The 13,968-nt window shown below is 33.8% G+C and overlaps 1 protein-coding gene across 1 annotated transcript in view; it reads right to left on the bottom strand.

Annotated features, from left to right (window-relative positions):
* Positions 1 to 4,344: 4,344 nt before the first annotated feature.
* Positions 4,345 to 13,968, bottom strand: part of LOC118202633 (homeotic protein ultrabithorax-like) — an 88,261-nt gene continuing 78,637 nt past the window's right edge. Inside the window, exon 2 of the mRNA XM_035374807.2 lies at positions 4,345 to 5,536. Within this exon, the coding sequence (XP_035230698.1) occupies positions 5,178 to 5,536 (359 nt within the window). The 3' untranslated portion in view covers positions 4,345 to 5,177. The remainder of the gene's footprint in view (positions 5,537 to 13,968) is intronic.

Consider the following 13,968-nt stretch of genomic DNA (forward strand, 5'->3'; position numbering starts at 1 on the left):
TTTTTAGCATGAATATTCTTGTACATAATACTTCATTCTGTCAGTTATAATGCAGCTTCCTCAAGTCTAATATGTTTTCTTTTTTCTCGACTGTTTCAAAGCCAGCATAACATTCTGCCATTCAGTTGCGCATTCCAAAATTTTACCTCTCACAGTGCTAATTTATATCAGACATGTTTCTCTTTTCCAAATTTTTATGTAAAAAAGAAAATATGTTATTTACTTTCTTAAGACTTATTAAAATTTTGGCAAAGATTTAAATTTTCTATAATTTTAAAATGACGATTACAAACAATACTTATGCAAATGCTGGAAGAGATTGCTGAACGATCTCTAATATTCGGGCAGTAACTGAAGTAAAAAAATACTTTAAAATGAACCCTTTGATTTCGTAAATAGGAACTATCTTTTGAAAATTTTAGAGCATTGCGTATTCCTTATGTTTTGATTCACATTTTAGGAGACCTATTGAAAACATACACTAAACAGAGGATTTTCCACACACTTGCATCACATACAATAAATACGAGCGTTACTGGTAACCTAAATACAATGTAACCTCTCTAAGGCCACTACATATAGTTCCACACAATTTTGCTCTTCTGCGGAGGTAGTTGACTTAGAGAGATGGTTGTTGTTGTTACGCTGTCCATGTATTTCATGGAAGAATGTTTGCCAGAGCCTGAAGGAGATTGGATTTTACTTCCATTCCAATTCTGAGGAAGATCTATCTCTTGAGAGGATTCCGAGGGTTTCCCACCCCATCTCCTCTAACCACCATAATACATCAAAGGACTTTTGGCTCGCTATATATTTAGAGTGTCCTCATACCGCAAAGACACCATACATTTACAAACATCGAAACCTTCTCCAAAATTCGAATCCGTGCCCTTCGGTATCGCAGTATTGACTTCCGCCGAGTTCGTAACCAATTCTGCATGGATATATCTATACCTGGGTTGGAAGCCAACTCAGCGGTTTACCTCTAACCACTGTACCATCTAGGCGGCAAAGTGATACATAGTGAAGGACACATCTCTTTCCTTAGAAAGGAAGTTACTTTCAATGGTGGTCACCAGGAGATGGGTACTGTAATACAGTGAAACGACTTACGGCAGCGACTTTTCTTAGACGATAGCATTATTTCTCTATATAAATAAGACAAAAGTAACAAACGATGCTGTACATCGTCGACAGTTTTATTCTCCAAAGTAATCATTTTCGTTGAAGATCGAATCGTTCAAAATCATGGATAGGAAGACAGAGCTGTATTTGCAATATTGTCATAAGTTTGTAAATATGTGCGTAACTTTATTGTATCTAGCTTCATTTTAAAGCAAGAGTATTCCTTTTGAAAAGTACCGATTCTTTTATAGTATGTGTTTGAAAAGTATAGATAGAAAAGCTAGATAAGTTTGAATACATTTAATAACAGTTTTCGGAAGTTTCTTATATTTCATCAGCTTCATAAGCTCTGCTTTTAAGTTTTCAGTCGGCTTGATTCGAATGAAGTACAGGAGATAAATGGTCAATAATGAATGAGATTTCAGTTACAGTCTGCTTGATTTAGAACTGTTTAATTTATTGTTCTATTTTAAAAGTTTATATGTAAAAATTAAGAAACATCATCCATTCTTTTAAAAACTGCGAACATTCCAAATAATCTTCAATTTTAAATTTCTAAAATTTAGATTCAAGAGATAATGAAAAGTACTGGAACAAGAATTCTCTAAGATCTTTTAATCAAGGAGATTCTGAATTCTGTCTCTCTCTCCCTTTTTTTTTATCCCCTTCTATCTGACATGATGTAAAACGTTTGTGCTCCTGCTGTCAGGAGTAGCATTTAAGTGTGGACAAAAAATATGCAACTTCTTTGATCCGAAACACGTTTCACTGAAAGAAATTTGGATATGACTCGCATTCAAGAAATACGCGAAACTATGAAAGCAATAATACATATTTAAGTTTTAGGCCTTTATGACAATACGACTAAAAGTTAAGTAATGAATAATCTTAGATAAATTAATTATATTAAATTACGTTCTATATTAATTATCCTTCCTAAAGCAAAAATTTAATGAAATACATTTATTTATACAAGTCATTCAATATATTCCCTATATTTCCAACAAGATCCTAAACCTTGACCTAATAGCATTCATATAGAATTTTCCCAATGTTTATTTTGGCAACAGTCGGCATTTGACGGGCAAATGTTTCAAAGCGATACACGTTCTTGTATACCTAAATTTAGCAAATACCGAAATAGCTATCTCGAGTTTTTCTATACTACTCATTTATACATGGGATGTCTGTTTCTCAGATATATGTCAGACAATTGATATCTTAACAACCACACTAGCACATTAGCATGACTAGGACTGGATGAATTTAACTCAACTTTCCAATTATAATTTCTTATAATACGCGTAGAAAATCTTCATGAAGACTTGCAGAAGAGCTACAAACTTAAAACATTCAAGGCTTTTTAGGGAAAATTCTTTACAGAAAGGCATTAGAAGGTTCTGCACTTTTTACACTGATCTCATAGGCAAATTTTGGTATTAATTCAAAATCAAAAAAGAACAAAATAAAAAATCAGTTGTTATTTTTAGGGATGGGACATTCGAATCCTGGAAAAGATCCGAGATTCCAAAACTCTAATTAATGGGCCTTTATCTATCATTCAAATCCTAGTTTAGAAAACTGTTAAATGATTAAATTCAAAATTTTAAAGCTGTCCATTACAAAAAAAAATGTGCATGCTGATATTTCACTGCTGGATCAGAATTATCAGTCTCTGTCACGATGAAAAATTGAATTATCAATGCCGATGATTACTCATATTCTCATATACAGTAATCAGTTTCAGAGGTTTGGTAACTAAGAAATGGTTCATTCCGTTTATTTTCTCAGAAATAAGTTGTCCCCACGAGATGTTTCAATGTATTTCATACCCTGAGATATTTAAAATTACTTTAGATATAAGTACATGTATAAAAGCTTTAGGTACTTTTATGTATTTACTTAATTTCATTCTAATAGAAAAATTACATTGGCTTGAGTATTTTCCCAATTTTATAACAGTGGCAGAAAGGAAGTACAACCTACTATGTTCATTTCTTAGGTTTTCATTAAAACTCGCAATTCATTGTGCATTGAATAAGAATTGAAATAAACACTATCTTACAAAACAATAAAGCTAAAGACAGACAAGTCATTCTTATAGATATTTATCGAGTACGGAAGAAAACTTTTCAAAGCTATTTTAAAATACTTGTAAAGTAGAACACAGCGATTCATAATTCTCTTTGGGGGTTGCGAAAATTTCCCCATCCGTGAAAGGTCGGACGCTGGCTTCGGGAATGGCCAAAAACCACTGACCATCAATCATTAAGAAAAACTGCCTATTTGCAACACATTGAACAGATCGCCATTACATTCAGATGAAGAGACGACAGAAGGAGAGACATAAAACTGCAAACATTTACATAAAAACTCTTCCTCGGCATTCGAACCCAAGTCCATTGCTGTAACAGGCGGGTCTACTAATCATCACACTAAACAAGACGCCTAAAGTTTTCAGTATGTTAATGATAACAAAAACAAGAAAAATGAGCAATCAGCATTAAGAATCTCTCCAAGTTTTATGCAGGTAGGTGCACTCCTAGTGATGTCGCAGGCATCAATCCAGAATTCAAGATCATGCCACATACCTCAGATGCAAGCGACTGCATACGTGATTCCCTCACAGAGAGGCGCTAAATTTCATGCCAAAGGGGCGCGGCTACATAATCTTTAACGTAACCCCATAAAAATCATATGAGCTTATTTGAGGCAACCGTGGAGGCCACGGAAGAACAGGATAAGAGATGTTGAGAACCACATAAAAACAGATGACCATGAATTTCAACACTGAACTAAGAGCGAATCATCCACGCTTAGATATAAGAAATAAACTACTCAAAACGAAGTTCTGGCTGTCCTTCTATACTTAATGATATTGTAGCAGCATATCTATGTACGTGGCATTCCTAACAGTCTACTCCATAAAGACAAATGACCTATAATTGTTACGTATACAATTACGTCCCCGAGCCTACCTACGAGTGTGTACTTGAAGACATCCTTCTTGGAGGTATATACCTTTTTGTATAGTACCTGTTATAACTATGTACTATGCTTTCGAAATCCCGAAGGGAATTATTAACAACTCAGTGTATGTTAACATGCTATGGTATTTCTATTTTTTATCACTACAATTCAATGAACACATGCAGATGATTTCACATCAATATAAGAATAAGCTAAAAAAGAAATTTACACAAAAACGATTACTGAAAGGAAGATTAAATACATTTTATTCAAAATTTATACAACATACATCAGCCTGATTGCACCTTACACACGGTGTACAATATAAGGACGATAAGATGGAACCCAATTACAGCAATACGTATATCATCAATATGGCTTAAGAAATAGATTCGACGTTCTTTCTACTAAAAATTATATTCAGAATACTGATTACGATTTTATTCTCACTCAGCGATGACTTTGTGTCACACACATAAAAATACGTATAATGAGTCTTCAACATTAAGTCGAAGCAGATAAAGTACAGCACATAAACAACTTTGGCAACCTGACTGGAGATCATTTCTCCATTTGAAATCTTGCCTTCAGGTAATGTTAGCAAGATTCCACTGGAACAAATAAGAGTGATAAAATTATGTACATCTTCCAAAAAAAAAAAAAAAAAAAAAAAAAAAACTCTCTATTTGGCATTCGAAAATTCCCATGTAAAGCCACATAACTTAATCTGAAATAAGTTGATGATGGAGCTTTGGTGATCAAGTCTCTTGAGAAATATGAAAAATGCATAATCTCTTTTAATAAATACAATGTAGGTGGCGCTAGCGATGTTCATGAACATCATACAAATAAAAACTGAACAAAAAAAATGTTCCCTTCATTTTGAGACTCTGTATTTACACCTTTACAACGTGTATCCATGTTACATACAGCGCAGTTTAACAGTCTAAAACTGAAGTTCTTTCAGTCCACAGGAAAAAATGAAAAGTTTTTCAAAAATAATACAATTCAATCATGAATGAGGATTTAAAAACTTCTGAAAATTAAAATGGTAACTGAAATATGCTGATTTGTCTTAGATCTTACGTTTTGGTGCTAGCATTGATCGGTACGTTGCCGTCCACGTTCTTGTTGGAGGAGGAATTTGGAGTGGATGTCGTATGGTTGATAGCAGAAGCGGCGGCGGCTGCAGCAGCCTTAGCTGCTTGAGACTGACGTTCTTGTTCATTTAACTCCTTAATGGCTTGGACCTCTTTCTTGAGTTTCATTCTCCGATTCTGAAACCAGATTTTAATTTGGCGTTCGGTGAGACAAAGTGAATGGGCCATCTCAATACGACGTCGGCGGGTGAGATAATGGTTGGTGTGGAATTCTTTTTCCAGTTCTAGTGTCTGATATCGAGTGTAAGTTTGGCGACCTCTTCTTCGCAATCCATTTGGACCTGTAAAAAATAAGATAAGACGTAAGTTTAATGTTTGCTACGTATTTATTTACATACACTCATTAAATACACTTTAGTGTTTTATATAATCCCGTATTATTAATATCGTAACGTAAATCTACATATATATATATAAGAAAATATGCATAAAATTGAAGGTAGCTCTTTCTCCAAAAAGTATTCGACAAGATGTTAAAATTCATTTCTTAATATATTATGAAACTAATTCAATTAGTCGATTACATTATTAATGCAGTGCTCAGAGCTCGTGCCCCCCCCCCCAACATTAAATATAAAGAAAATAATGAGAGAAAACAGAAAACTGGATATAAAACTTTTAAAAGAAATTATAATAATATGACATTAATGCCTATTTATTCCTTTCCTCTTTAAAAAATATATCAGCGACATTTTAACACAAAAATTATTCATATTGTTGCGCTTAGAAATGTGTAAAATTAGGCAAAGCACACGAAGATTTTTAAATAAAACGCTACTAATTTCGATTGCAGTCTGATAGAGAACCTTCTTTTTCAGGTGCAAATAAAGAATATTAACAGCTATTGAGGAAGAGTCATATTGTGAAATCGTCCTCAAAGCCAATAGAATTTTAATTAACATCCAAGCCAGTTTAAAGTTTCTCTTCAACGTAATTTATATTGGTATGTTAACTTCCAGTTAGAAATGTATTACAATAACGGTTTGAAATGAATAACAAGCTCAGCAGCGACCGTGCGTAAAGCCGCTGAACACCATTAGTCGGTCCGAAGTTCGAATCCCGCGAACGGGCTGGTTGCATGAGCGTTTTCGTGGTTTTCCCCGTGTGTGACGAGCCAGTTTCCATTAGAAAGTTCTCCACGAAGGCATCCTTCCCTTAAGCAGATAGCCCCTGAGGCTTTGTCGTAATCACATAAACCAAATTAAACCAATGACTTTTCTGCAGGCAGTTCCAGAAGTACGTGGCGTATAAATATAAGGGAAATATTTCAAACATTATAATTGTCAGAAATTTTATTTCCCATTTTAGCCCAAATATCCGGACTGCGTAAAATGGTAGTAACCTTGTATTTCGAAGAACTGGACAACTGGAGTGTCTTCTCCTCTCCGGTGGCTTGGCTCAGATATATAATTGATGCAGTAAGCGAAGTAATTCCGTAATGAAGGAATTTTTTAAATTTGACTTAACAGCACGACACTTACTGTTTAACATTCCATTTATCTTTCAACCAAAATAAAACAACAGAACTAGTTTTTCTTCGCATAAGACTTAAAAATAAACACTTCTAAAAATGGTATTCTGGCTTTAGTTTTTGACAAAAAATTACACAACCAATGCATTCAAAATGCCAAACTCCTTTCTATGCAGTTCATGCATTTTTTTACTATGGAATGTATACTATTTAACTTAAAATATTAAATATAACTATTATTACATGTCAAGGAACATTAAATTTGGCATTAGAAATGTTTCTTTATGAATTATGATGTAAACTTCGATTAAGATATAAGTTATATCAATTCTATCATAAAATTTAATTCTATAATAAAAAATGACAAATTATTTAAAAGAAATTTTATTGCTTTTCAATTGGTCTGTTTGTTAAGCAACCGCAATTTCAATCTGAAAGATTAATTGATGATCCTAGCCTAACTGAACGGCAATACTCTAAGCAACGACTGTTTGTGATGCCACATAAAAATTAAATTAAAAACCTGAAGCCTCTTAGAATAGCAGTTCTTGCCAAGCTGTGTGAATGATAAATGCTTCGCAACGTAATGCAGCGACTAGCGGAAACTCGTCCAGAGATAAAATTAGGTAAACAAATTAACAAACTTAATATTAGAATGTCTTAGAAATGAATAAGCGATCCGGATAATTGGAGTTCGATCATACTATAAAAACTACCATACCATATTAACCATCTATAGAAATTGCTCTTTTTTTACTGCAAGATGAAATTCGCAAAAGAACTTTTCCGATTTGAAACAATCAATCAATCTACAAATATCTGCTTTCTCTAACTGACGGTACTTCACCTATTATCGAACTCCACTCCGTAAACAGCATGAACTCTAACCGATCATTTCAGAACGTTTAAGAAAAGTAATTTTTTCCTCTTTTTAGGGGAGGGAAGCTATAAAAAGAATAGACATTATGTAAGTTGCAGTTATGCTTTCCCGCAGAGAGAGCTCTGAAGCTTATGAGCACTTGGAAAGCGATAAAGCGGACAATAAGCTGTCAAACGGCCCATAAAGCGAGAGGTCACAAAGCCGTAAAATCTTTCACCACCGACAAGCATCGCCGGATTTTACAATCCTCCATTAACTCCTTATAACAGCGGATATACCGTGTTTTAACTACATTGTAAATACCGATGGATCTCGCGCACACTGATTTAACTCAGCCTGTTTAAAATGATAGGTTATTTATTTGTATATACACAAAAGCGAATTTTCTAGTAAATTATAACTATCTACCTGTGCATAGTTATATATTGCTATGCCTTTTTTTTTTTTTTTTTTTTTTTTAATATCCTTTTACTAGGCGGAACTGAGTTTCAGGCTTTGCTGAACTGCATAAAAAAATAATAGTCTCTCTGTTCGAATATGATGATATCACACATTTAAGCAAATGCTTAAATTTTAAGAACTAACGGCTAAATGATTGCTAAAGCAAAGAGGTTTTTCGTGTTAATTGAACACAAATTTTGAAATTTAAAATTGAAAACACATTAAAATAAGAGTATAATTATTTCATTCACTGTTAAGCATTAGACTTAGCTTAAAAGCTTCTTTAACTTAAATTACTTTGTTATACTTAAAACAATTTGCAAAGCTTATTTTCATCCTTAAATTAATAAACAATGTGTATTAAATTTACATAATGGCTGACAAATTTTATGGATGAACTTTATTGATACAGAAGTGTCACTTATTTTAACAGCATTAAAGAATTAATTTAAGATGCGGTTTCGTTTAATTTATGTTAGTTATAGGTATTCTCCACTGATAGCATAAAAGCCTCCTTCTAAAAAAGATCTGAAAACATGATGATTGATACCGAAAACAGCTTCCACAACCCCTTCCTCAGAACATCAAATAATCTCGAATTGTATATGATTGTTTTATAAAGAGTTCATTGTATTTTAAAAATGAAATAACTTGTATTATGATAAAATAATTTTAAAAGCACAGAAATAGACGATTATGAAAGAAAAAACTTTTTTCGGAAACGATATTTTAAATGTTTTCTTCAAATCGTAGTAAACTGAAGCTAATGCGTTACGTTTGTTCACGTTACGAAATACAATAATAAGTTTGTTCCAGATACTTTATTTTTTAATATGGCAGACACTTGCCTATAACGCCATTGGCCATTTCTAAGGCCAGAAAAAGTGGCCACTTTATTTTGAAGGCACCTAATAGGCGGCCGCCGATACCTCCTATGAAAGGACAGACAATTTTACATACATGCTTTCTCCGGGATTGGAACTCGGGCCCTTCGATATCGCAGCCAGGCTCCCTTAATCACTATACTGTTTGGGCGGCTCCGGTGCAGATACTTAAAAAATCCATTTATCTATCTTTTCACCTCCGCAACTTTCTTGTCTATATGACTTTATTATAAACTTCTGCAATCCCTGGTAGAAGTTTATTTACTATCGTCAGCAACTGCTGCCACTCAGACGTTCTGACACAGTAAATCCTCTCTATAACGACAGCCTGCGGCTGCAAAGGATTTTTGACTTCTTTGGATTTATATTTTGAAAAGACTTCACATGTGGTCGTCGTGGGAAGAAAGTCGCCACGACGGAGCTCAATGCAATACTAAATTCAGTATCAGAATATGTTGCATCACGGATTTCTTTCTCGGCAACCAATCTAAAAATACACGCGTAACCTTCAAGTGAACGACAATGAGTTTCTCAAATACCATTTTCGCCTGCTAATTTCTTCATCGTATTATTTAGAAGCCTTCGATTTATACTGGCAACATGCAAGGTACAGAGGAATAACAAAAAATATACAGCGAAGCTAAAAGAATAGTACTAAAAGCAATAATTGGGCCCACCGGCCGAAGAACAGGGGTAGTTCGGTCCGAGATTCGAATCCCGACGAATGGGTTTGCTGCGTGAGCGCTTTCGTGGTTTTTTCCATGTGTAACGTGTATACGAGCCAGTTTCGATCAGACAGCCCTCGAGTGCTTTGCTATAATCAAATAAACCTTACCAAACCAAACGCAATAATTGTAACTGGCTTCTTTTAAATAACAAAATAAAGCAATATTATTACATATCTTTTCAAATGGTCTTTTCTGCCAAATTCTTTTAGTTTAACTCCTAGTTTCACAAATGTTAATTTTTTGCATCATTTTCATTGGAAAAGTAAGAGCAAATGCTTATAATAACAGAAAGTAAAGCACGTTTTAATCTCAATCACCTGCGCAAACTGAATGCATAAGATAATGGGAAATTAATTCAGAAATGTCTTGTGATCATCAAAATTCAACTATTCAAATTTTAAAGGAAAGTTATACAGAGTTATTTAAAATAGGGTTTAGTGAACAACACATCATAGACTTTATGTGTTGCTTCACAAAGAGTATCTATCATATTTCCTTTTTATGAAACCATGTTGAGAGATTTTTAAGACAAAATAGCAAAAATTCCGCAGCATTATAATGTACATTTAACATGAATTCAATTTTTTAACCTACAGTATCTGATTAATTTCACAGTATAATTTGTTTGTTTACACATTCCAAAGATTCAGCTTTGCTCTTTTATATCGATCCTAGTTTTGTTCTTAGCATCTTTCCACTAGATTCTGTTCAATCAACTCACCCTGAGTCTAAGTGTAACAAAATATTAAATCTTTATAATTCTTGTTTTTTGTAGCCATTATTCTATGTTTCCTTCATTGACATTTTTAAAAACTAACGGCTATAAAAGCAAGTAGTATACTAAATAACACATATGAATTTCATATAAACCAATATCGTTACTTCTTTATTTGCAGAGTCTACTTCTTTGAGATAATGTTTCCTTAGAACATAAAGTAAGCATTCGATTTCATTAAAAGCCTGAACAAAATGTATCATCTAATCGAGGCGTCAGCAGCCTGGCTGTGGGGTTAAAATCATCTAAAATGTGTATATTAAGTACACGTTTCGGGTCCGTGGTATTTTCATTTTAGAACACTCTTTTAATATGAAACATTTTATTGAGAAAATAATTACAACACGTATTAAACTTCAAACATTAAAATTATAATTGTAGCTATTTTAAAAACAAACAGAATTGAATGCATTTTATTTCTCGCTTCGATATCCATGGCTCTCCTGACGCTGAACATATAACGTGAATTCTTGCTTATAACCAGTCGTCTTAAGATAATTCAAATACCTGAACTTTTGGTAGTTAAGATCTTAATCTTACTTAAAATAAATTTCATATTTGCTCGCATTTATAAGTTGAACAGAATGCGAACCAAAATAGAAAAACTAATTTTTTGGAATTATGGATGACACATCAGTGTTGCCAACTTTCTTCTTGAAATTATGTTACAATTTTTAAAAATGCACGTTCGTTACTGCAACTCTGTAACCAAACAGAAATATTATTGTTATTATTTATTTTCGGTTTATTTTTTATATATTGCTCCAAGTGCTCGTTTCATATTAATGCCTTATAATTTTTTATGTATTATATTTTATTTTCGGAGTTCAAGTGGGTCACCTGAAATTCTCAAAAAATCACTCGGTGACCCATGGGTTGCCGAGGTCTGACCTAATCTATATAACAAAAATATTCAATTATTTAATATAAAAAATACGTATTTTTTTCGGCTGAAGTCAGTTTTTTTGAAATCTATAGTATAGATAATTCACATATGAAAAATGTTATGTTTAATTTTCGGCAGTGATTAATTATTATGAAACCTAATTAAATGTAATTTTAACTGCTGTCCGGTTCATTTTATGTATATATGTTACATTATCTTCTCATGCAACTAAATCAGAAAGACTTTATTTTTTCCATTTTTATTTTAGCTACCTTCCATTTCCTATTAACGTGGTCACCTGATAAGCTAAGTAACTTTCCCATCCAACGAAATGCGAAAGATAATTGCTCATCACATCTAAGTAATTTTCGGAAGCCCACGGTACCTATTGCGCAAGATAACTGCTACTAGATATTGTCAAGAAAGAATACCTCTCAGCATTGCGGAAGGTAACTGTTAGTCTCTTCAGACGCATTTGACAAGCTAAGTATACAAACACGTTTTTCCATTCTTACGAATATATTTTATAACCTTTATTTTAAAATCATTTCATTATTTTAGAATATTTCTTATTTTATCAGTTATTGCCCGAAACAAGACAGTGATTCAAGAAGTCCAGTAATTTCTTCTTAAAAAATTATAAAATTTGTACAGATCCTTATATGATTAAATCTTATCAAATTACTTCAAATAGTACAAAAGAGAGCAGAAGTTTATCAGTGGTTAGATTAGCTTATAAGATTTTCCTGATAAGCTTGATTCAGTGGTTCTGTCCACTGAAAATAAAGTGGAAATAAAATGGGAATAAAAACAGGCTCCGACGAAAAAAAGCCGATTACTATTCAGATCGCGTAAGCACATTATCTGGTACTTTTTCCAACATTTATTGTTACAGATAAACATCTACAGAAAAGATTAATTTTCTTCCTTCCTCTTTGTTTTTTATTTTTCATTTATTTTCTACTTTTCTCGTATTAAATGTGGCCTCCAACAACTTCACTGTCACTTGCAAAACATGTAATTATATAATAATAATAAAAAAAATTATTTCATTAAAATTCAACTCCGAAATTTTTTATTTAACGAGTTTCAGTTGCTGATCGTTTATTTTACAAAGAGTTTGTATTAGACTCTCCTTCGTATTACTAACCAGTTGAGTCATTTTCTGCTAATAAAAATATATTTCCTACATTTACCTATACCCTTGAGGTTGCGTGTACTGCCTTAGTACGCTCCTGCTAAAAAAGTAAGCAACAAAGGAAAAATACGAAATAAAACGAAAAATTCTTTACCGAATATGCCTGAATGATCCTAGAAATTAGAGCGGCATTACTAGACAACATAGCAAACTAAAGCAAAGACGCACAAAAACTACTATATTACGACCATCACATCGTGAAAGACCAAATGGATTTGGAAGAATGTGCAAATGAGAACATCACGCTAATAAGGTGTATTATACCCTCTTAACTGAAATGCATGCTTCACGACAGTGAGGCAAGCTAGCATGATTGTCACATTAGCGTGTTTCTCTTCTAGTCAAGCTAGCAATAGTATTGCTGATCGCTTGTTGTGGGCACCAGCACCCATTCCTGTAAAGCATACTGAAGCTCTTGGTGGGTACCTGGTGGCAGACTGCGATCTGCTATCCCTCGTCTTAATATGTCTCACACACGGTCTATACAATAAGAGCCGGTGATCTAGCTGCCATTGCAAAAGTGGAATGGTTTCACTCTCCAGACAATTCTGCACCACTACAGCTCTATGTGGGCGGGCGTTTTCGTCTATAAATATCGCTTGGTACCCATTGTAGCGATAAAAGGACGCACAAAAGAGGGTGTAAAATTTCGTCGCGATATCGGATGGCTGTGATGTAACCACCAGGAATATGCAGATGTCACTGTGACCGCTCGTTACTGTTCCAGCCTTTAAGTAAGCCTTCTCCTCTGCAATGGTCTCTATCGACAATGCTTGGCACTGGAAAGCGTGTCCCTGGCTCTCGCCATATTACTGCCCTTCGGGAATCGTTATGGTCGTTAAATCGAAACTCATCCGTAAAAAATGCGTGATCCCACGGCGTTGGTGTCCAACTGCTATGCTGACAGGTCCAATTCAATCGTACTCTTATATGCAATGGGGACAAAGGTACACAAACCACAGGTCGTCGGCCGTACAGTTCATCTTCGTACAGTTAACACTGGATATGGGCCGTCCTGCAGCAGAGAGATGCGACGCCAGCTGTCGTACTGTTAGTGATCTACGGTGTCTTGCCGTGAATCACTTCATTGAAATTTACAAAGTTTAAAAAAATAGCGCATTGTCATAGGTTGATTTTTCGTACAATGGTGAATTTCTTGTTCACTTAACGATATAGCCAGTAATAAATCACAAATAAATTCGTACATAAATGAAACGGATAAAAAAAAATTAAATGCTCCTATGCAGAACTGTCACCATACTAACACATTAATTAACAAAGCAAGACGTATAATTTAGTTAATTAAAACACTGGCACTACGTTAAACATCGTAGTACAAGAAGATTTATGCATAAAAGTTACAGCATTTGATTAACATTTTTTCCTTTAATATCTTAACGTTATTCCAATTCTCGTATACAAGAGTCATTTAGGATTAGCAGAATTAAGG

This window comes from Stegodyphus dumicola, chromosome 12, assembly GCF_044657685.1.
Source record: "Stegodyphus dumicola isolate Sdum_Otavi_A_Nest chromosome 12, ASM4465768v1".
Lineage (NCBI taxonomy): Eukaryota > Metazoa > Arthropoda > Arachnida > Araneae > Eresidae > Stegodyphus > Stegodyphus dumicola.